This window comes from Mus caroli, unplaced genomic scaffold (genome assembly GCF_978045245.1).
Source record: "Mus caroli unplaced genomic scaffold, Mus_caroli_1 scaffold_9, whole genome shotgun sequence".
Lineage (NCBI taxonomy): Eukaryota > Metazoa > Chordata > Mammalia > Rodentia > Muridae > Mus > Mus caroli.
The window spans coordinates 65,330,818-65,355,545 of record NW_028227264.1 but is presented as its reverse complement, the minus strand read 5'-3'; the positions used below and the strand labels follow the sequence as shown (position 1 = coordinate 65,355,545).

The following is a 24,728-nucleotide window of genomic DNA, read 5'->3' as shown; positions in this document are numbered from 1 at the left end:
TGCTACCCTGGCAGTCGTCACTGGCTGCCCATATGCTCCTTCCTTGTTCTATAGTTGAGAGTATGTGGCTCCCAAATTCCATGGTCTCTCTGTTGCAAAGGCTGCCTGGGTTATGTGCGATGGACTGTTACCCATCTCAAAACACCTCACATCTGTGACAGTGTACACTTATCAAGAGTTCTCATACGCTTCCGTGTTTAGTTCTCTTAGCAATTTATAAATAATCCCCTTAAGGCAAACCATCTAAAGTATGGCCTTTAATGTATGCGGATATACATTTGGCCTGCGCTAGACCTGGTCCTAAACCCAGCCTTCCAGTGAAGTGGTCTCGAGATTACTGGGAGGACCACGAAACAAGGCAAACTGGGGTGTGTAAGGCACATCCTGCTGTCAAGAAGCTTAACATCTGCTGGAATGAACGGCATTATGTTTGAATCTGGAATGTTCTTGCCAGGCTCAGGTGTTAGAGTTTGGTCTCTAGCTACTAGGGGGAGGAGGTTAAAACTTGGGGAGTTGGGGGAGGGGAGGTCAAGGATGGACCTGACTTTGAAGAATACTATGACCCTGGCCTACCTCTTCCCCTCCTCCCAAGAAGTGGAGAGTGGAACGGCTCTGGGGAGCAGGTGCCCAGCCATGAAGCTCTGCCTCAGGCAGGCACAGGAAGAAAATCAAGCCGGGTGACCCTGGATGAGACCTCTGAACCTCCCTTTGAGGTGACTTTTCAATTATTTTGTCAGAGTGACAGCTGGCGGGACACAGATGGCAGCCATTCAGGGTCGACAGTTTGTTTTTATTCTTTTATGTTTTGGGTTCTGGGAGTCAAGACGGGGGTCTTAGACATGCTCAGAGCGGGTTCTGCCGCCGGCCTATCTATCCCCCTGCGGTTTATTTTTAGAATAGGATGTGCTACTTGACACATGTCATAGACATTTACGTATGTAGCTGAGGCAAAAACAGAACAACAGCAGCAACAGATGTTCCAAACATTCAAGGCAACAATCAGTGAGCCGGATGAAAAGAATACTGGCGTACACTCGACACCGACAACCTTACACAGCAGAGGAAACCGAGGGACCAGGATTACAAACAAAAGTGGGTAAGTCTCCAAACCCCAGTATTAAAAACTGAGAAAACAAGGAGGTGCGGAGACTTCCTATAAAGGTATGAGAGAGATGCAGGGTCTCTCTCCAGTGGTTCTCAGACAGAGGGCAGATGAAAACAAAATCTCACAGCAGGAAGAATGGAAACTGAAGGAGCCATGGGACTGACCTCCTCAAAGCCTGGGCTTTTTAGCAGAAGCTAAAGGTCTATGGTAACCCCATCAACCCTCTAATATAACTAATCACAGCTCTAATTCCAATGTGCTTTAAAAGTTTCTAACCCCCAACTAGAGATTATGAGATGGCTAACCTGTTGAAAGCACAGAATGGACTCGGGCAGCGCCAAACGTGATTTAAATAGAAGTCCTGTACACACATAAGTTTGAGGCACAACCAATAGAGTCAGCTTTGAACTATGCAGAGGAAAGGTTAGGAGCCAGGAGATACAGTCTGAAACAACAGGCCCAGACCGTGTCTCGAGAGGAAGGCATCATCAAAAGCCCAGCCGGCGTCCATGGAAATATGGAAACGTGTGCAAGCTGTCCCCTGAGATATTTAAATTCACCTCTGCCTTCTCCACAGACAACCCGTGAGTATCATCAGCACACTCTCAGCAACACGGCCGAGGAACCTGTGAGCTGGTTTCCTTAATAATCAAGATCAAGACACTGGGGCTGGGTACAGTCTTTAATCCTAGCGCTCAAGTGACAGAAGACAGTCAGATCTCTGGAAGTTAATACAGAGTGAGTTCCAGGCCATCCAGAGATACATAGTGAGACCCGATAGAAAAATAATTCATCCAGCACTTGGGAGGCAGAGGCAGGCGGATTTCTGAGTTCGAGGCCAGCCTGGTCTACAGAGTGAGTTCCAGGACAGCCAGGACTACACAGAGAAACCCTGTCTCGAAAAACCAAAAAAAAAAAAAAAAAAGAAAAATAATTCATATGAGCTGACAGCACTGATTAACATGTGAACACATACAGTACTCCTCCCTCCACTGGCCCTCCCTCCTTTTACAAGCACTATTTGCCTGTGCACCTACGCTGTGTGTATCAAGTTTGTGCCATTGCATGCTTGTGAGGATCAGAGGACCACTTATAGTAGTCAGAGTTCTCCCTCTCCCTCCCCTGCCCCCCGCCCCTCCCCGTGTATCCTAGGGAATCACACTCAGGCTGCCAGTCCTAGGACAAGCATCTCTACCTGCTGCATCACCTCACCAGCCCAATCAACTCCTTAGCAAGGATTTGCCACAATTAATTTGATCGACATCACATAGGGGAAACGAGACAAGTATGAATGAGAAGCAACTTTTTAAAGGCGAGGATTTAGAAACAAAGCCTGAACCTGAAGAAAAAAATGAGGAGGAGAAATACTAATAGAGCTAAGGGAGGCACATCTGGCGCCATCCATGGGCCACACAGACTTATCATCTTCACTCATACTCCACAGCTTACAAATAGGGCCTTACTGATCTTGTTACAATCTTGTAACATCTTGCTACAGATGTTAGCACATATATCATGGAGCCTATGAATCATTGCAGGACCAGAACAGAAACGTTTTCTTGCATATCAAATCTGCCTGTTCAGCCCTCACCCACTCCCTAACTCTGAGAGCCAGGGATCTTTCTGCTGTGCATGGTTCTCTGCCTTTTCGGATCTTGTGCTTGAAGTCACACAGGACCCAGACTTCTCAGGAAGTGTTTCTTTCATAAGAATGCAGAGTGAGGTTTCCTGGGCTAAGCTGTTTCCTTCCCTCCAGCGCTGTCTGAGCTTACTATAATTTATCTAGACCACCTAACTAACGGACATCTTGGTCACCAGTGACTTTCGACAACAGTGACTCAAGCTCCTGTAAACACATGCAGGTTTCCCTGCAACAGAAGCAGATACTGGAGGGTATCAGGATCATTGGGCCAGCAGATTTGACTCGGGAGAAACCGTCTCTCAGGCTGGCCGTGCCATGGGTCAGTGGGCTGCTTCCCTCGTGTACTATGTCTCGGGCAGCACTGTGGCCCCAGAGCTGTGAGCCTGACCACCCCTCATAGGTGCAGGACGCACCACCCAACCCCCTGCACCTCGCTAACCTGTGAGGGATGGGGCTGTGGTGCTTTTTGCATTTTTGTTTGTCCTGGGTATTTCCTCCTGGACAAGGTGTCTCTTAAGATCTTTGGCCTATTTTCTATTCATGGCTGAAAAGCAATGTTGATGGTGGTATCTGTCTTTCTCCTTCCCCTAGCAAGAGAGCACCCAGTTAGTTCTTCACCATGAACTATGATGAGCTACAGTTTGGCTGCTGCTCTTAGCCAACCGCTGAACCCTCCTCTAGCCCTGTCCATCAAACACTGTCATAAGGAATTGGTCTTGGACCTGTCAAGTGTTTAGCTTGCCTGTTTGGACATGACCATATTGTTTTCCTTTCTTAGCTTCTCAGTGTGTGAAGATTAATTCAAGTGACATCTCTGTTGCCACCTCAGACTGGTCCACCTGGGGTGTCCCACTTTGTTACAGTGCACCACGACGATTCACGAATTGGTGGACTCTGTTTGCGAGCCTCTTGTTGAAGATCTTTGCATCTCTGCTCATGAAATGGTGGTCTCTTGAATTCCTTATATTACTCTGTCAAGAAGCTGTCCATCAAACCACTTTACACCTAAGCACGGTCCTCAAGTGATTAGCAAGGAAGGGAGGGACTTCAGAACATAGGAAATCTGCTGGGTTTTTTGTTTGTTTTAGGCAGATATTACAAAAGCCTCTCACATGTATCTTCTCCAAGAGGAGACACTTACATAATTTGTTCCTTCTCTTTGGTAGAACTTAAATAAAAAGTGGATTTTCTGAAAGGACTGGACAACTGGAGGAAAAGAAACAAAGGACTAGATTTCTACTATCCCACTTCTCGACTTTACTCGGTGTGTTTCAAGTCACAGGGCAACATCAAATAAACACCTTTACTCTCCTGTTCGAATGGTAGGCAAGTTGTCCTGGGATAGAATTATCATTTAGCTTTCTGAGACTGAGAATCAGCTCACAAACTCCAGTTTTCTGAATTCACCAAACTGTAGTTCAAAATAAGGAAGTGTGGTTCAATTTACTGTGTTTCAAGCGCACCTCAGAGTCTCTGTGCTGCTTGACAGAGTATCATTTTTTTAACCAGGAAGAGAGGGAGCAAGCTCTTTGGTCTCAATCCAGGTTTCAGGTGAGGTTACTTCCTAAATGTGAAGAAGACCTGAGACAATGGCGAGTCTCAGGCGAGTTGCCAAGAGCTAGAGAGCTAGCCACCAAAGATGAGAGCTAGCCAGAGACATTTGGCTTTCCCCAAGGCTGATTGGTGCCTCTGATCAATACCGGTAAGATGGTGTAATTCCCTACCTAATCTGCCTATTCTAATGCAATCTTACCCTACTTTTCAGCTCACCATCTCTTTATGACTCAACCCTCGCAGGATACCAAACTCTACCTCTGCGGTAACCGGAACACCCAAAGGAGAATGGCTGAAAGAGGCAGGCGAGCAGGGGTTCATCTGGGCAGATAGAGAAAGTCTCTTCTCCCAAGCCTCTCTCTCTACCACTACTCTCTAAGTCACTATTAAGGTAATTTGGTAATTTTAGCCTTACAGATGAAAGTCTTTTCAATTATTTAAAAATACTTCCCTATTAGAAATGGGAAGGTGACCCAGTATTCAGTCTCATTAGCATACTCATTAATAATTACAAGACTTGTGATACTATCTCCTTACCCTGTAATTCTGCTCTATACCCGGGGAGGCTCTCCATGCCGCAGGTACTTTCCTACTCTCTGTTGATTTGCTAATAAGCGAGCTCCTTTAACATGCAAAAAGCTGTACATTCCACTATCTCCTAGGACAACTAAAGGAGGAAGTGGTATCGAGAGTGAGACTTTTAAATGAGTCCTGAAGCCCTTTACATTTGATCACCACCCATTAACATAGTCATTCAAAACAAAACTAACAGTGACTCACCATTCATCTCATTATGAGGAAGAGCAAGAGGTCTCCAGAGAAAATGTCCTCCAGCCTACCTACACTGCTTCCCACACCAAGGCTGAGCTCAATATCCAGTGGTCCTGGCACAGCACCAGGAAGGATGCACTGCACACACAGCATACAAACACTGATGAAATGTATAAACAAACAAACAAAGCTTTAAATATTTCCCTAGCTTCCATGTGGAATGGGAGGAAGCATGCCAAGTAAGGCCACATTATAAAAGCTACTCAGAGTAGGCTCAGTGGTTAAAGGTGATTGCCGCTCAACCATGAAGGCCAGAGTTCCAACCCCAGCAACCCCACCCCACCCACATCACTGCCCAGCCCCATAAACTGGACTTGGTTATCCATGTTCTTTTTTTTTTTTTAGATTTATTTATTATATGTAAGTATATTGTAGCTGTGTTCAGACAGTCCAGAAGAGGGTGTCAGATCTCGTTACGGATGGTTGTGAGCCACCATGTGGTGGCTGGGATTTGAACTCAGGACCTGTGGAAGAGCAGTCAGTGCTCTTAACTGCTGAGCCATCTCTCCAGCCCCTGTTCTTATAATAACCCCAGTGCGTGAGGTGAGGGGCAGAGTCGGGAGAGTTAGTTGGGTTTGCAGGGTACCAGCCTAGCTGAAAACATGAATTCTCCAAGGTCAGAGTAACCCAACTTCCAGGGAATAAGGCAGAGCAGCAGAGGATAGGATATGCCTGACACCCTCTGGCCTTCATTTGGTGCAAGGAGCACAGGCAACTGCGCTCGCACGCGCGCGTGCTGGCGCGCACACACACTCACACTGCTGGGCAGAAGATACCGTATTCCCTTTTCTCACATAAGGCTATAGCATCATCTTACACACTGAAGCATATATCTAATAGCCATCAATTAGCAGATCTCAAGTATCTGAGGTCCAGTAACAAACAGCAAGCAGCCACCTCTAAAAGCTGGGCGCTTTCCACAAGAGGCTCCTCCTAGGATTGACTGCCTCTTATGTAGGTCAATAGTTCTCAGCCGTATCAGTTTCCGCATGGCCCTCCGGTTAACACGCTGACACGCACCGAGAAACCCCCTGTACAGGCAACTCCAAACAAATCCATCTATCTAGATAAACCAGTAAAGTGGAAAGGGGAAATAAAAATAAGTTACACAAAGGCCCGTCAGCATATGGGTGCTGGGACAAAATGATTAGGAACTGGACGTGACTGCGCTGCAAACCTGCTGAGGACTCCACGTGACACAACTATCAAAAATGTCTCTTAATCAAGTGGTGAACACAACCTTCCCTTCTCATTTACACAACAGGAGTGTGCAGAGACAGAGACAAGAAACTTCAGTCACGGTTAAAACTGTGACTTTATAAAGTGGAAATGTCAGGCTCTGGCGATGACAAAAATTACAGGAATGACAAGCATGATCTTCCTAAGCCAGGAAGGACACAGGAACAGTCTTTGTTCAGGATGTCCCCCACACAGCACAGAGTGTAGCATCCCCAGATCCATCCCCACCTGCTTGCTAGTGGTTAATGCCAGTCACAACCACAAAGAAAAGAAGCTTGCTAATTTTCCCCTAGAGAGCAATCCCCCTGGACTAACCAACTCACACCCAATTCAGGTATGACTCAAAAGGACTGGAGTTCAGCTCGATTACCTATGAACTATGGGGATCACTGGCTAAAGAGTTAAGTTCTCTAAACCCCCGTTTCCATGGTACCAAGGAGAATCAACACTCCAGGGCTGTCTGGGGCGGCAGGATGACTCAACAACACTGTAGCAACCCAGGGTAGGTAGGTGGTTTACAACCCGTGGCTTTTTGAAATAGGAACAAGGGGGCTGTGTCCTGCAAACAATAACAAGAGCCAGCACCGCTGCAAAACAGGCAGAAGAGACTAAATGCCGAGGAGTGAAAGGAGTCCAGAAACTTAAGGGATAAATTATGAGGGAGGGTGGGGGGCAGGGAATGTACATAATTGGGGGGGGGGATTTAAGAGGTCAGAAAGGTAGAGAATGGAAAATAAAACATCCAAGAAAATGATGCAATTCAGTCAAGGGCACGAAAACACAGCTTAGCTAAGGAAAGAGAGGAGGGGAAAAGGTATGTTAAGGATGAGGAACGAAAGGCTGTAAATAAAGACATTACAAGACTGCTCTGCCCATGGAAGGACATGAAAGGACAAGGAAGGTATGTGCCAGAAAAAGTGCTGCTTAGAGGGCAAGCACATCTCCCCAGTAACGCTGAACAATGGTCAAACTAAATAAACCAGGACAAACGCAATCACAGCAGCCCCTGAAATAAAAACACACATTCTTAATGTAAATAAACAACAAAAAAAAAAGGAGCGGAAGAGCAGAAAGCAGCTGAGGACTTCTCTTCCTGGTTCTGTGGAAGGAAACCCCGCAGGCCTCCACCTCCTCCAAAGTGCTGGGATCACAAGAGATCACCACCATCCCTCCCCTGCTGCTTTCTTTCATGGCCAAAATTCTTCTTAATTTATAGGCCTCATGAACTACAAGGCACTCATGGTAACCTATCCCTGTCCCTTGATACCATCCCAGGCAAATCCGAGTCCTTCCTAAACACATTAATTAGCAATACCTTACATCATCCTTGAAAAGCAGGAGGCAAGCAAGAGTATTATTAGCCTCTTTTTATTATGGGGAAACTGGGGAACAAAAAGATTAAATTACAGTACGTCCCAAAATGAGCCATCATATTTTCTAGGACTTTAATTAAAGGCTCCAAGCACCACATTACAGACATTATTCTTTCTAGCTTAGAGAACTTTTACTATTGCTTCCACCAGGGGACCAAGAAAAAAAAAAAAAAAAACACCTACAGTAACTTAAAGGTCAGCTTAAAATTTTGGACAGTGTTAAGAGGTAACACACACGCGCGCGCGCGTGACGGAAAAAAAAAATAAGGACACTTGTAAACAGCACCACGGGTCGGAAATCCTGGGTCCACGTTTTAGGCTGTGTGGCAGGCAAGACAGACAGGAGTTGGATGACGCTGATGGAAAAGGTGCCCCAAGGGGCCCAGAACAGCCTCGCCATCCCTGCAAACCCATCACTCCAAACGTGACCCCCGACGCTCTCCCTTGGCCCCTGCATTGCACCACGAGCCTCGCCGTGCCAACCCAGGCCTGTGGTAGGCCCTGGCTGCCGAGCCCCGGTGAGCACCGGAGCCGCACCTAGCCAGACACTTCACAATCCCGGCTTCCCCCGCCCCCGGCCTCGGCTCCCACGCGCTCTCACCGCCCGCCCGGAGTCCCCCGGCCCGGGGAAGCGAGGTGACCGCGCAGGTCGGTGGAGCGCAGCGCCCGCCGGGGTCCCGGAGCCGCCGCCTATCAGCGGAGCGCAGGGGCGGGGCCGGCTGGGCCGGCGAGGCCGCGGGCGGGGGCGGACGGGCGGGGGACCGGGCTCCGGGCGGCTCCGGGCACCGCGCGCACACACCGGGCCGGCTCCCGAGGGCGCCAGCGCGGCCCCGGGGAGCGCGAGCGGGAAGCGCGCGGCCTGCGGTCAGCGGCCCAGCGGCCGAAAAGATGGTGTCCTGGATGATCTCCCGAGCCGTGGTGTAAGTACGGGCGGGGAAGACGCTTGGGGCCCGGTTGCCGGAGCCAAGCTCACGGGCCGCGGCCTGCTCACCCGTGTCCGAGTCGCTGCGGGGTTCCGGGGCGGCGGCGGCGTTGGGAGCAGCAGGGCGCGGGCGAACGGACTGGCAGGCGGCGGGTTCTGCTCCGTGGAGCCGCTCCCCGGCGCGCGGCGGGCTCTGCTCGGCTTCTCCTCGGCCTCCCCTCCACTCCTCGGCTACGCGGCGGGCGCTGCTCCGCTCCTCGGCTCCTCCGCTGCCCGGCGCTGCGCGCGGCGGGCTCTGCTCGGCTCCGCGGCGCGCTCCCGGCTGCGGCTCCCGCTCCCGCGGCCCGCGCTGCGCGGCACCGCCCTGCGCAGGCTCCGCCGACGCTGAGCGCGGGAGGCCGGCGGGACTCCGGATGCGCCCGAGCCTTTGTCACCAGGTCTACCGCGTTGCGGTGTCTGTCCGCGGCGCACGCCGCTTGGTCACGTGTAGGAGGAGGAGAGATCGGTGTCTGAGCCCGGGCTGCAGAGTCCTGCTCAGGGGTCCCGAGGTGACCTGGGAAAGAGCTGCGCTAGAAAGGTCGGCCAAACGCTGACCGTGGAGGGCCGTAGGTGGGAAGAAATGTTTGCAATGGAGAAGGCGCAGGTGCCAGTCCCCTTTGTTCGGGTCATCTCCTCAGTTCACTGATTGTGATACAAACGAGATCTGCGGATGGGGAGAGGAGGGGGAAAAGTTGAGATGTGTTGTTTAATCTGCAAAGGTATTTGAATACAAGTTAAACCGGTTCTCTTCCCATCTTTCACCTTACCCTGTGCGCTCTAAAGCAAAGCCACCAAATAAAGGGCCGTAAATTAGGTAAAGCCTGGGGACGGGGATTCATTATTCATGTAGCAGTAGTGTCATCTGAGTATCTTAATGAAATGTTTATATGAGGTTAACAGGCCTCGCTGATGAGCTTATAATTTGAAGGGAGAAAATAACATTACTTGGGCATTATTATTATTATTTTCACTACGGAGAAGGAGCTAAATTTTTTTTAACTTGCTTTTATTTCGTTTGGAAGTGAACTAGGTAACCTAATTTGCAATGCATTCAAAATTTGCCCTTTCATAAAATGTTCCTTAAAGCCTCTGAACTTCTTGTATTCATCTTAAAGCCACAGATAAATAAAGTTATGCCGCGGGTGCCTTCAAATTATGTTTTGCCTCTTCCAAGGCAGTCTTCAGGTTTCCACATAATCCAGGCATACTTTCTTAACCTACCAGAAGTCCCTCAACTATTTTGGCCTAGCCCCTCAAATTAAAAGCCCCATTAAGAAACTGGGTTTGTCTTTTGATCTCTTAGACCATTTTCAATGGTGGAAAATTATGGAACACCTTGAGTTTGCATTCATCAAATAAGATTTTAATTTTTTTTTAATTGGTGAAAGGGCGTATGTTTCTAGTGCTATGTTACCTCCAGTACAAAGGTCAGTACCACGTAGGAGATCTTACTGGGACACACATTTCACATCCACAGATAGCTACTGTACAGGTCAGAATGTCAGGTCTTATGAGGGTTATACCTAGTGTAATACCCAGTGTTCGACAAGGAAGAAATTATCTGTGGTTGGAGCGTCATCAAAGAAGGCAAAAGAGATTACACTCATAATAGACCTTGAAGAATGAACCCGATCTAGACCGCCAAAGAGGAAGAAGGAAAAGATTTCTGATAGGTGGACTGGTGTAAACCAGAGCTGGGGTAGATTACAGAGTGAGAGCCAGAAAAGCAGGAAGAGAAAGAGAGGCCATTGTTTTATGAAGACTTTATAATCCCAGAAACACTGAGTCCAGTACTGAAGGAAGGATGCGCTCCTGCTCCGTCAGCCTGTGGAATTGACGGTCTGGGGTGAAGGGGAAGCACGCAAATGTGACTTTTTTTTTTTAAAGGTCATTAAAACATGTATTAATCAGGAGTCTGGAAATGTGTTTAGTGAACTTCGGGTCCAGCACATTTGTCAAAGAACATCTGTGTGTGTGTGTGTGTGTTTCCATCTGCGCTTGGGTTGTCTCTAAATGTGAAAGCTGTCCTAATAGCTACACAGACCTAGGCACATGCTCCGCACTGTGAAATAGAATTTGTATATCTCCTTCTTAACCTACTGAAATGCCCAGCTGGGCCTAAACAAGGTCAGACAGTTTTCTCAGCCTGAGCCTTTGGAGGCACCATAAAGGACAAGGGACCCTATCTAAACCTGAACTCCCAAGATTAAGGAACAGTTCTTTGCAGACCGTGAAGTACAACTCAGAGGACAAGAACGATACATTAGACTCGGACTTAGACTCCACTTAGTAGCTGTGTAGCCCCTCTGACTGTACTGAGCCCACCTGAGCTTAAGTTGCCTTTTTTTTTTTTAATTTATCGTTTTGGGGTGGCCTTGGGGTAATGTGTCAGAGGACAACCTGTGGGAGTCAGTTTGTTCCTTCCACCATGGGATTGGGTGAGCATAGGGACTTAGGCTTGACAAGCAAGCAAAGTCTCCTCATCTTAAATTGATTGTCACAAAATCAACTTACTTAAACATTACAAGACCAATAAATGAGTGGTTTTTAATGGATTCTGTGTGTGAATGTGTCTGTGTGTGTGTGTGTGTGTGTGTGTGTGTGTGTGTGGTGTGGTGTGGTGTGTCTGCCTGCACCTGGGTGTGCCTGAGTATATGTATGTGTACCAAGCTTCTGCAGAAACCCAAAGAGGTCAGAATGCAATGTCAGATCCCATGAAACAGGAGATACAAGCAGTTGTGAGCTGCCATTTGAATCCTGGAACCAAAACCTGGGTCCTGGGCAGAAGTAAGTGCTGTTAACCTCTGAACCAGTTCTCCAGGTGAGCAAATTTTAAGGAACGGTAACGTGAGCATACCTCATAATACTAAATTCATATACACTGCCTGTATTCTGAAGGCACTACTCACAGATTGAGGAAACCACACACACACACACACACACATCTTTCCCTAACTTTTCGTAGCTTCTGTGTTATAGCATTGTACACAAATCAAAACTCAAACCAGCTTGTCTGATTTTAAATATCAGTTCTACCACTGTGACTCACCCCCTAAGATAAGGCACATTCTCGTATATAATGTCCACATGCAGCATCTAGTGGGTAGTAATTATTCCATAGGTGCCAGTAGCTGCTTTCAGAACAAAGAAGCACGTACTAGCCAAATAACCTACATATTAAATTTTAGACTAGGGGGCTGGTGAGATGGCTCAGTGGGTAAGAGCACCCGACTGCTCTTCCGAAGGTCCAGAGTTCAAATCCCAGCAACCACATGGTGGCTCACAACCATCTGTAACAAGATCTGACTCCCTCTTCTGGAGTGTCTGAAGACAGCTACAGTGTACTTACATATAATAAATAAATAAATCTTTAAAAAAAAAAAAAAAAAGAGCAGGCAGGAGGTTATTAAAAAAAAAAAATTTTAGACTATATTTCATTTTCTTTTGTCCCCCCTGAGCCTGTGTTTAGATATCAAAGTTATACATACAAAAGTTGTATACCATAATATTTTATAAGGAACGCTATAATTAATACAGGTGCAATTCTGCAGTGGGCATCTGTGGTGCTTTGAATTGTGCTTGACGCAGGGAGTAGCACTCTTAGTAGTTGTGGCCTTGTTGGAGGGAGTGTGTCGCTGTGGGGGTGGGCTCTGAGACTCTCCTCCTAGTTTCCGGTAGTCATCTTCTGTGGCCTTCAGATCAAGATGTAGAACTCTCAGCTCCCCATACATACACCATGCCTGCCTGCATGCTGTCATGCATCCAGCCTTGGTGATAATGGATTGGACCTCTGACCTAGAGGTTCTTCCTGTGGTATTTTGCTGGAAAATGTGGCTGCTTTTTGCCTTTGTCTGAAGAGTCTGCCTGAGACTAAGTCTAAGGTAAAGGAATCAATGACAAAGGAAATCTCAGAAAAATCCCACCTCACAGAAACACACTTCTTCCAACAAGGTCACACCTCCTAAAAGTGTGACTCTCTGGGCCAAGCATATTCTTTTTTTTTTTTTTTTTTTGGTTTTTCGAGACAGGGTTTCTCTGTGTAGCCCTGGCTGTCCTGGAACTCACTTTGTAGACCAGGCTGGCCTCGAACTCAGAAATCCGCCTGCCTCTGCCTCCCGAGTGCTGGGATTAAAGGCGTGCGCCACCACGCCCGGCTTTGGGCCAAGCATATTCAAACCACCACAGCATCCTTCACACACTTGCCTTGAGGAATTCCTTAGGAGAAGTACATGAGGAATATTTCTGAGTGAAACTTTATCCTTGGCCTAAAACTGCAAAATTATTTACCAAAAAGTTATTCATGTCTTCTGTTACATCAACAAAGCACAAAAACTTTATCAAGATGCAGCCTGGCAGCCTGACAGTAGCGGCATATGCCTTTAATCCCAGCACTCAAGAGGTAGAGGCCTCCTTGTGAGTTCAAAGCTAGCCTGGTCAGAGTGACACCCACAGCTACACAGAGAAACCTTGTCTTGGAAAACATAAACAAATAAATAAATAAATAAATAAATAAATAAGCAACCTGACAGTCTTATACTGGTGTTTTGTTTCCTAGTAATGTATGATAGGTCTTTTTTCTTTTGTATTTCATATCTTATTATCGAGGTTGAATAATTGCCCTAATATTTACTTATTAATTATCTCACTATTTAAACAATCTGTGTGTGCTTTGATCACTTCTGTGTGTTTCTTGTTTGTCTTCTCTGAGTCCCTTACTGGATAAGGAATCTCGGACTATTTAACATTGGATAGAAATATGTTTTAAGCTTATTTTACGTCTCTCATGGATGTCGGTTTTTTGTTATATGGTTCATAGTTCTAGTGATGTGTGTGATGGATAGGTATGTGTGCACATATAGGCGCACATGGAGCCAGAGGTCAATGTCATGTGTCTTCCTCTGTTACTTTCCACTTTATGATTTGAGACCTGGGATCTCTCTGAGCCTGGAACTCATCAGTTGGCTAGCTGATTTCTCTGGGATCCATGCTCCTGTCTCTCCTCCCACGCACTAGAGTGACAGGGGCATCTGCCATGCCCAGGTTTCTTACAGGACTGCTGGGGATCTGAACTCAGGTCCTCAAGCTTGCATAGCAAGCACTTTACCCACTGAGCCATCTCCCCCACCCTATAATAACATTTCCATTTGTTTTGCTTTGTTCTTGGTGATGTGGGTGTTACTAGAGCTCAAACTTAGGACCTTGTACACACTAGTCAAGTGTTCTACCACTGAACTGTATCCCCAGCTCTTACACATATTGACTTTCTTTCTCTCTTTCTTTCTTTCCTTCTTTCTTTCTTCCTTTCTTTCTTTCTTAACTTCATGTAAATCCAGATGTTTGGTAACTATGTTCCTCTCATACACAATTGAATTATGGAGAGTTCTCTATTTCCTTCTATATAACTAACATGTTTTCATCTCTGTTTTGCCATAATGATATCATCTGGCAGTAGTAGTAGTAGTAAAAACTTTCTCCTGCTTTCTTCAACTGTTTGTTCTAGTTTCATTTCTATGGCTGTGACGGGCACCCTGAGAAAAAGCAACAGAGGAAGGAAGAGTGTATTTTGACTCACAATTCCAGGTGACAGTCCATCATTGCAGGGGAGTTAAAGCTTCACATGCACACTTGGCGGTGATCTTTCCTTGCTTTCTTCTGGCTTTCTCCTCTCTTATAAGGTGCTGGACCTAGGGAATGGTGACACCCACAATGGACTGGGTCTTCTTACATCAGGTAACAATTATGAATATTGCCCCCCACCAGACATGCCCACAGGCCAACCTAGACATATTTTTGGAGATTGAAACAATGCTCTAGCAATGTCCCCTCTTTCCAGCATATTCTTCTTTCTTTCTTTCCTCTTCCTCCTCCCCCTCCTTCTTCTTCCTCTCTCTCCTCTTCCTCCTCCTCCTCCTCCCCCTCCTTCTGTTTTTCGAGACAGGGTTTCTCTGTGCAGTCATGACTATCCTGGAACTCACTCTGTAGACCAGGCTGGCCTCAAACTCAGAAATCCGCCTGCCTCTGCCTCCCAAGTGCTGAGATTAAAGGTGTGAGCCACCACTGCCTGGCCATACAATTCATGTTCTGTTTTACCCATCTGCCGGGTTCTCCTTGTAAGCATACTTACGTGCTATTTTTTCTCACTCCTTTATCTTGCTAAATACTTTGCTCAACTCTTCAGTTAGTTCTCTCCCTCTCTCACCTAAGAATACCTCAGAGGAAGGGATGGCGACATCTCTGAGGTTAGGAGCACTTGTTGCTGTTACTGAGGACCAGCACCCACAAGTCTGTAACTCCAGTCTCAGGGGATCTGACGTCTCTTATGATCTCAGGTACCAAGCAAGCATGCACTTGGTTTGCACACATGCATAAAGTCAAAGCACCATACACATAAAATAATAAGATTATTTTTAAAATAACTGTCTTAAGAATACTGCAAGACGAGCCGGGCGTGGTGGCGCACGCCTTTAATCCCAGCACTCAGGAGGCAGAGGCAGGCGGATTTCTGAGTTCGAGGCCAGCCTGGTCTACAAAGTGAGTTCCAGGACAGCCAGGGCTACACAGAGGAACCCTGTCTCAAAAAAAAAAAAAAAAAAAAAAAGAATACTGCAAGAGAATAAATAAACTGTGTGGGCTGTATCCACTCTGACTCCTGTGGGATGCTCCCAAACGCCATCGCTTAGGCTTCCCTTCCCCTCCCACTGATGCTGCTGTTTCCCTCCAGTGGTGATGTCCTTTTGCTTGGTCTTCATCTCCTATATCAGCAGCCCTTGCTACAGTTGTCACCGTCACCTCAGACTTTCTCCAGCAACTCTCCAGCAACCTCTGCTCTTGCAGAGGTCCTGAGTTCAATTCCCAGCAACCACATGGTGGCTCACAGCCATCTGTAATGGGATCTGTTGTCCTTTTCTGGGTGTGCATGAGGAGAGCATTCATATGCATAAATAAGTAAATCTTTAAATGATAATAACATATATTTAGTAATTCAAATACTTTAAAATGAGCATAAGCAGGTGAGGAGAGATTAGTGCAGATAACAAGCCTTTTTTTTTTGGATCCTAGATTACACATTTGTACTAGACTACTCTTCTATATTTTTTTCGGGTAAATAGATAAATAATCAAAATTGCTCAACAAAACCATTATAAAAATCTTCTTATCTACCATATTAACTGACTGTGAAGTTCTTTGCCTACTTATCTATAACTAGTGAAATATATTTAACACTCACTCATGCTATTATATTTGCACAGACCACCATGACTGAAAGTCGGGGAAGACAGAATGCTCACCCAGGTCTTACAGACAGGGAAAATGTGGCAGTTGGGATGGCATTGTTGGTTAGCAATCAAGATAACTAAGGAGTAGACCACAAAGTGTCACTCTACTATACTATGTAACCATCGACTATGTACCCCAACACTCACGGCAATCCTCCTGCCTCAGCCTCCTGAACTGAGATCATAAGAATGAGCTTCCACACCTAGCTTAAAGTTTAAAAGTTCCTTTTCGTATGTTTTCTTTAACATATGACTTCAATTGTGTGTGTGTGTGTATGCATGCGCGCACATGCCTGCATATATGTTTGTGTGCTGTGTGAGTAACCTGGCACCTACAGAGGCCAGAAGTTGTGGCGTGTGGATGCTAGAAACCCAACCTGAGTCCTATGTAAGAGCAGCAAGTGCTCTCATGGGCTGAGCTGACACTCCAGCCCTATGCCAGGTTTTCTTACACTCGATACTATTGATGTTTTAGATTAAGTACTTCCTTGTTCTGAGGGCGCTGTGCATTGTGGGGTATTTAGCAGAACTCTTGGTCTCTGCTCATGAGAACCAAGACATCATACCCCATTTCATTGGCTCTAAGAGCCCCAGATGCCTCCAGATGCTGCCCTGCCTGTTTCACCTCATATACAGAATTGCTACTAGCTGAGAGGCCCCAGGCTCCATGCAAAGGGAAGGAAGGAACCCGGAAGCTATGATGGCCAGTGTGGTCACATGTGGGTACTAGGATGTAAATAATTAAGTAAATTTCAAAATTCACTTACTCAGTCTAGATAGCCAAACAGAATTTTGCCAGGCAGTGGTGGCACACACATTTAATCCCTGCACTCAGTAGGTAGAGGCAGGTGGATCTCTGTGAGCTTAAGGCCAGCCTGGTTTACAGAGTAAGTTCCAGGAAAGCCAGGGCTACACAGAGAAACCCTGTCTCAGGAAAAAAAGAGAGAGAGGGAGAGAGAGAATACATTCCCTTGTTACAGAAAGTCTTATAGAAATAATCTCTTAGCAAATACAGTCACCTGCCTAGCACATCCGTCTAAAACTGGCAGGCTTGTTTTCTGTTTGCTGTTCCGTGTGCCCTTATGGGAGACATTGGAATTCTTGTAATGATGTTAGGAAATTCACTAGGATAGACTTTTCTCTAAATGCTCTGTGGAAAACATGATCGCTAACCAAGCTGTCTTTCTTTTTCTTTATGCCATATAGAGATGTTTTCAGGAGTAATAAAACTACTGAATTATTTAAGAAATCGCCTTACACTATTCCCAGTATTGTACCATATTTTCTGAGTTTCTACATGACACAGCAGAGCTTTGAAGTTGTGTGAGGCTGGAGGGCAGCTTGGAGGAGGGGCTCTCCACTTTGTATTTTGTATGTTGTTGTTTGGCTTTGGGGAATGTATTTATTTAAGACAGGGCCTTCCTCTGTAGCTCAGTCTGGCCTTGAACTCAAAATTTTCATGCCTCAGCCTCTTGAACGCTGGGATTGCAGTTGTCAGCCACCAGAACTGGAAACAGTCAATCATATGCCTGACAGGTCTGGGCTGTTGGGTCCAATCCCCAGCACCATACAGACAAAAAGATATTAGGACTTTGTACTAGTTACTTTTCTATTGCTGAGACAAGATGCTGTGGCCCAGGCAGTTTATAAAGGAGAGCATTTAGTCACGTTGATGGTTCCAGGGGGTTAGAGTCCATGAGGGTTGAGCAGAGGCACTGTAGCAGGAACAGCTGAGAGTTCCTGTCTCTAACCTTAAGGAGGAGGCAGTGCACCGGGGATGACAGGCTGCTTATAAGGTACCCAAGACACACCTCCTCCAACCAGGCAACACCCCATAGTCCTTCCCAAACAGTTCCACCAGCAAGGGGCCAAGTATTCAAGCTTATGAGGCTAAACAGACACATTCTGATTTGGACTTCTATGGAGTAGAAATATGAAGCCAAAGGTTACCATTATGTCACCAGCGCCACAGTTACCAGAGTCAGCAGCGTGACCAAGGCAGAACTAGCAAGGAGATCATAAGTGAAAGTCCTAGGGAGGATGTTGACATATGTTTGTACTGGCCAGTATGTCATGTCACGAGGTGTTCAGATGTCCTCATGCAGAATGTGTGGTGATGTTTTCAAGTAATGATGTGCCAGTCTTAGGAAATAACTCTGTGTACACATAAGTAAAATCAATCATTCTGCCATGGACAGCTTTATGAACCTCTTAGCACGTCACTTTTCTGGGAACTATGGCCTGCTGGCACTGATAGATCAGAAAACCACAAATGAGGTCACTTCAGAAGTCTGAGATCAAGGTAACAAGAAGTCAGGGTCCTCAGGACTGAGCAGGAATCTTTGGAGCCTCTCTGCTTCCTGGTGGTTTGCTAGCCGCCTCTGGTGTTATCATCTTCTGGTCCCTCCCTTCATCTTCACATAGATGGGCAATGGCTGCGGGATTACTGCCTGCTCTGTTGCCTTCCTTTTAACTTGACTATCCCTGTCAACACCGTGTCTCCAGATATGGTTACTTTCTAAAGTAGTGCTTTGGCCTGCAGCATACCTAACAATACACAACAACCTTCAAGCATGCAGAGGGGATACAGACAGAGGCCCAAGAACAACCTCAGGGACTGGATTATTAAAAAAATAGCTTTCTTAATATGACTCTGTGGGAGAAGGGGTATGTGGTTCTGCCTATCGCCTCTCCACTGGGTGTGTTAACTCTGCTCCGGGCTGACAAAAACCACATAATTCTAGACTGCACATAGCCTGTGCCACCATCGGGTGCTGGGCTTGCAGAAAACTCCTATGCATTGCTCAGCGGGTGGGAGGATGTAGCCTGGGATGGGGATCTCAGCCCAGATGAGAAACAAGGCAGGCTGAAGCCAAAGAGTCAGAGGTTCCCAAGCTCCGGGGAGTCCAAACTCTGCTGGAAACCGGGGAGTTGGGAACATAGGTGTCCCACAGACTGGGACCAGGAGATCTCCAACTTACCTCAGAGTGTGGATGTCTAGGTGGTGAACTAGGAGGGTGGTGAACTAGGAGGGGCCTTCTGCAGGAGAGTAGGGCTACTCCTACTGTGCTCAGGTGGGTGCCAGGGTTTCTGAACCCTTTCTACCTTACCAAGTTTCCTGGTAGGGTCCGCTGCCCCACAGGGGTACTGATTTTCTGCTCTGTGAATCACAAAACTAGAACTGACAGTATGTGGGGGAAAGCTGTAAAGGACCCAAGTGTATGTGTTCTCACCACTCACCTTGTTGATACAGGGTCCTCGTGTCAGTGCTCTGCACTCTGAACTGCAGGCTAGCTGCTCCTCTGAGAACTTCCAGGCAGTCCTGGTCCCATCTCCCATCTTGATGTAGGCATGCTAGAGTCTCAGATGACCATCACCACATCCAATTTGCTTATTTTATTTTCAGTGTATACGGGTGCCTTGCCTGCATGTATGCCCATTTACCATGTGCATGCCTAGAGCCCGTTCACACCAAAAGATGGTATCCGATTCCCTGTAACTGGAGTTACAGCTAGCCATGAGCCACCATGACACGCCTAGCTTTTTATGTGGGTACCAGGGATCAAACGCAGGTCATCGGGCTGGCTTGCTTGCACAGGTAGGTGCTTTTTCCCACTGAGTCAACTTGACAGCCCATAAAGGACAATTTTATCACCTCTAAAATTGTTCACCATTAACTGCCAGCCTCATGAAAACAGTGTGTGGTCCTCTGTGAGCTCAGGAGGCAAGGAAGAACCCCAGGGAAGATCTTGACTGTACTGCTTGTATGCTTCCTCTGGAGAGCCATGGGTGAGTTGCTTAGGGAAGACTCAGTGTGTGTGTGTGTGTGTGTGTGTGTGTAGCACTGGTATGTACAGAATGGTTGAGCCGACTGTAAATCTGAATATAATCCTGATCATGGCTGTATGTTTGGGGGTCGGGGTGTGAGGTATTCAGAGAACTACAGTGCTATGCGAAAAGCAAGCCAGCTATGACTGTGTATCACATGACAACATCTTTAAATGCCTCCACATAGTTAAACTGCACATATGTGGCCTGTCAGTTTTTGAAAAAAGTCCAATCCAGCATAGGATACGAGTTAGCTCCAAAGGTAGAAAGGGTATAGCGATTGGTGTTAGGGCATCCTGCTCCTAAGCTTGAGAGATTGATAGAATTCACTTTATCATCTATTTGACATGAGTGTGTGTGTCCCCTATCCTTCCCTTACATTGGAGATGTGATTAACAATTGGAGAGGGTTAGGCGCTGCTACCTACAGTAACTAAAGGGGCAAGCTGAGACAAGCAGGAGGCAGATACCACAGGAAAGAGAGGCTGGTCCCCTCCCAGCCCATATGTTCTTGCTAGTATAGGGGCCGGTGCTATTGCGATGCCAGGCCACAGATGGAGGCAGGGAAGGGGCCGCACCTGTCATGACGAGTCCAGTCTTGGAACAGAAGGCCAGAACCTTTGAGAAAATGACAGGCAGGCTGTCTTTTGTCCTTTTTCCTCAAAGCTGGTGTAAGTCCAGCGAAGGAAGTCCAAGTGCAGATTTATGTGAAGAGCTTTTGAGGTTCTAGAAGGGGATGCACAGCCAGCTAGTTACACGTTCTCCTTACTTCCCTTCTTTGTCAGATGAGAGCTGTTTTCTTTTTCTCTTTCTCTTTAACCTTCTTAAATATTGGGGAGGAGGCATGTGCATGTCTCGGCGTTGGTGAGGAGGGTAGAGGACATCTGTGGCTTTTGGTCCTCGCTGTTCTCTGGGTACACCAGCCTCACAGATCTTGGGGCTTCTTGTGTTTCAGTATCTTGTCTCCTCTCTCACTGTGCCTGTGTGGGGATGACAAGCCTGGGCTACTGCACCCCACTTTTATCTGGGCTCTGGGGCTCCACACTTAAGCTCTCATTCTTTCCTGCACGTGCTTTAGCCACTGCGATGTTTCTCCAGCTCCAGGCAGTGCTTTCTTATCTATCTGATAGGAAAATCATCTATATTAGATAATATATCTATCTGATATATTACATATACTATAAAACAAGTAATTCAGTATTTAAAACCATGTGAATCAATGTGACCAACCCTAAGAGACAAAGTGACATCTGAAGTGCAGACTAATGTTCTTCATTCAATGGCTGTGCTTTGTAGGGTTTTTTTTTTTTTAATATTTATTTATTTTATGTATGCGAGTACACTGTCACTCTCTTCAGACACACCAGAAGAGGACATTGGATCCCATTACAGATGGTTGTGAGACACCATGTGGTTGCTGGGAATTGAACTCAGGACTTCTGGAAGAGCAGTCAGTGCTCTTTTTTTTTTTTTTTTTTTTTTTTGGTTTTTCGAGACAGGGTTTCTCTGTATAGCCCTGGCTGTCCTGGAACTCACTTTGTACTCACTTTGTAGACCAGGCTGGCCTCGAACTCAGAAATCCGCCTGCCTCTGCCTCCCGAGTGCTGGGATTAAAGGCGTGCGCCACCACGCCCGGCTTTTTTTTTTTTTTTTAAAGATTTATTTATTTATTTATTTATTTTTATTATATGTATACTGTAGTTGTCTTCAGACACTCCAGAAGAGGGCGCCAGATCTCGTTACGGATGGTTGTGAGCCACCATGTGGTTGCTGGGATTTGAACTCTGGACCTTCGGAAGAGCAGTCGGGTGCCCTTACCCACTGAGCCATCTCACCAGCCCCCCAGTCAGTGCTCTTAACTGCTGAGCCATCTCTCCAGCCCTGTGCTTTGAGTTTTAAATGCTATCATCTGTTTGAGTGGTTGACTAGTCCAAAGCCTTACAGTGCTTGAGACTACCCAGTACTTCCATAAAAGTACTTTAGTTTGAGTTAGAGATATGTCTCAGTGTTAAGAGTTCTCTTGCATGCATGAAGTCCTGGGTTCAGTCCCTGTCTCTGCAAGCCAAGTAAAAGACAAGGGGAGGGAGGGGGAGGGGAGAAGGAAAGAACTCACCTCGCACATCTGTTTTAGAGCAGTGCCTCAGGGTTAGAAGTGGAAGCTTTAGCCTTGGGCCCTGGATGGCTCTGAACTATCAGGGGAAGAGATCCTCTGAACCAGATTGGAACCCTGGTGTGTGGTAATCCTCGACCACCCTGAGCTCCTTTTGTATGCAGAAGGGAAACGTGGTGTGGAGAGGTGTGTACTGTCCCCAGGGTCACTGCTGTAGGAGCTCTCTGGCTAGGACATCTGTCACTCTCCGGTGGCCAGGATTTACTTGGCTTGTTAGCCTAGTCACTGGCTCTTGTTCATTCTCTCTGCTGTGCTCACTTGGTCACTAAATGACACGTACACAGAGCAGCGCCAGAGGAACCAGAACCGGATATGAGACATCGGCTTGTAAATGTGCAGCTCTGTGTGTAAAGATTTGTAATTTTAAGACACTGGATTAGAATTTTGAAAGTCACCTCTACACCCCCTTCCCGCAGGCCCGCCCCACCCCCATCCCAGTAACCGCCTCAGTCACTCCAAAGTAAAAAGGCTTTGCCAATGTAGATTTTTCAGCTTGGAGAGTATTACCTCCATATGGGCTGTGGATGGCCTAGATTCCCTGTAGAGCTCAACAGATTCTTGCTTTGCTATGGTTTTTCAGTCTTCATGTTTTGCTAACATTTTAATCCAGGATACCAGGTCTAAAACTTTATGGTAAAGAAACAAGAGTTTCCAACCTTGAACTGGGACCTGGTCACACGTCCAGTACTTCTGATATTTTGGAGTCGGAGACAGGAGAATCAATTTCAGGACTTCCTAAAGTGCATGAGACCCTATCTTAAAAGATTGCCTAGCTTTGTTCAACATCTTAAAAAACGAATCCAGCTGGGTGTGGTGGCGTACGCCTTTAATCCCAGCACTTGGGAGGCAGAGGCAGGCGAATTTCTGAGTTTGAGGCCAGCCTAGTCTACAGAGTGAGTTCCAGGATAGCCAGGGCTACACAGAGAAACCCTGCCTCGAAAAAAAGAAAGATAAAAACGAATCCTGTAAGATGCATGGTTTAACATTACAGGTTGGGGCCAGAAAAGCAATTCTAACATTACTTAATTTGAGAAATTCCGTTGGTCAGATGGTGGCCTTGACCTCCTAAAATGTCTCTTAAGTTATTTCTGGGGTTGCAGTGTTCCTAAGGGAGGGTATCCAATTTTGATTTTGTTGTTGTTGTTTCTGTTGTTTGTTTTTGAGACAAGATCTCTCTAAGGCTAGCCTCAGACTCCCAGAGATCTGACTGCCTCTGTCTCTCTGCCTCTGCCTCCTAGAGCTGGCAGAATCCATTTTCACTTGGATGTTGAATCCCTCATTAGCATCACAGACACTTTCCTACAGACACTGAGTGCCTGCCTCATTAAAATAGAACAGGGCCTGGGCGGTGACACCTGTCCCCCTGGATGTCAAGGTCAGAGGCTCAACTGAGCCCTTGTGTTTCAAACCAGCCTGGGCAACCTAATGAGACCCTGTCACAAAGAAGATGGTACATCCTTGGAGCTCAGGAGTACTATAGCTTATTGGAAGCTTGGTTTTTTTAAAAAGAGAGAGAGAGAGACGGACACCCCGGGTGTGGTGGGGCACGCCCTTAATGCCAGCACTTGGGAGGCAGAGACAGGCGGATTTCTGAGTTCGAGGCCAGCCTGGTCTACAGAGTTCCAGGACAGCCAGGGCTATGCAGAGAAAACTTGTCTCGGGAAAAAAAAAAAACACACACACACACAAAAACAAAAAATAGAGATAAAAGTTTTCTCAGACTCCATTCCCAAAGAATCTGATTGAATGGACCTAGGATGAGCTGGGTGTCCCTGTTTCCAGGGGCTCCTCTGTGACTGGAACACAGTCATACTTTCAAACTCTTCTGCTGGATTTTGTTAGAAACTGTCATTGGAGTGAGCTGCCAAAGACCACCATTTTAAAACAGAGAAGTAAAAATGGTACAGTGGTGTTGGTTTGGCTATGCAGTGATATTAAAGCATGCCATCTGAGCCCTTAAAAAAGATCTCTGAAGTTTACTAAGAAGCAGTCAGTGGTCTGTAAAGAAGTCAGCCCCCCCTCCCCCCCTCCCCGGGCCTTCGAGGTGACTCAGCAGGTGGCCATGCTTACCACCAAGCCGGAGGGTCTGAGGTCAACCCCCATTTCTAGGATCCACACCCTAGAAGGAGAAAACAGACACCTTTAACCTGCACACATATAAAGCGTATATGTGCACATGCACGGACACATGTGCACGCACATGGATGGACACACACATACACATATCATTTTTAAATGTTTAAAAGGAAGTGATCGCCTCTCAGACGAAGCTTGGTGTTTTTTTTTTTTAGTATTAACTGTAAAAGTATTTAGAAGCGACGAATATGGGAAATGGAATATCTGGAGTTTATTACAGCATGAATTTGAACCTGAAAATGGATATCACGTCTTCAACCAGCATGAGAACATAGCTCAGCAAGCAGTAAAACCTCATGTTTGTGCAGTGGCTGCCTGGCTGCCTGCTGCAGTCTATACTGTCTCAAAAGGGCCATTTGTAAAGCTTCTGGGAATGGCGCCCGAGGCTTGTTTATCTGTATAGTAAGTGTATCAAAATTCTTTCTGCTAGTTAAAGTGTCCTCAATATAAAACTAGCTTACAGCTCTGGAGAGATGACAGAGTGGTTAAGGGCACTTGCTGCTCTTGCAGAAGACCCAGGGTTGGTCCCCGGTATCCACGTGGTGACTCATAGCTGACCGTAGCTCGAAGCAACCCAACACCTCTTTCCGGGTTTCACAGGTACCTGCACACA

The 24,728-nt window shown here is 46.6% G+C and overlaps 2 protein-coding genes across 3 annotated transcripts in view; one reads left to right on the top strand and one right to left on the bottom strand.

The window, feature by feature from the left end:
• The window catches only part of Jmjd1c (jumonji domain containing 1C), a 155,083-nt gene extending 146,194 nt beyond the window's left edge, over window positions 1–8,889 (bottom strand). The window contains exon 1 of one of the 2 annotated variants that reach the window (XM_021173855.3): window positions 8,736–8,889. The gene's annotated coding sequence lies outside the window, so the exon portion shown is untranslated. Of the gene's footprint in view, window positions 1–8,345; window positions 8,436–8,735 lie in introns of those variants that run through there. The other variant, XM_029482356.2, reaches the window with a different exon arrangement.
• Window positions 8,506–24,728, top strand: part of Reep3 (receptor accessory protein 3) — a 90,643-nt gene continuing 74,420 nt past the window's right edge. Inside the window, exon 1 of the mRNA XM_021173853.3 lies at window positions 8,506–8,664. Within this exon, the coding sequence (XP_021029512.1) occupies window positions 8,633–8,664 (32 nt within the window). The 5' untranslated portion in view covers window positions 8,506–8,632. The remainder of the gene's footprint in view (window positions 8,665–24,728) is intronic.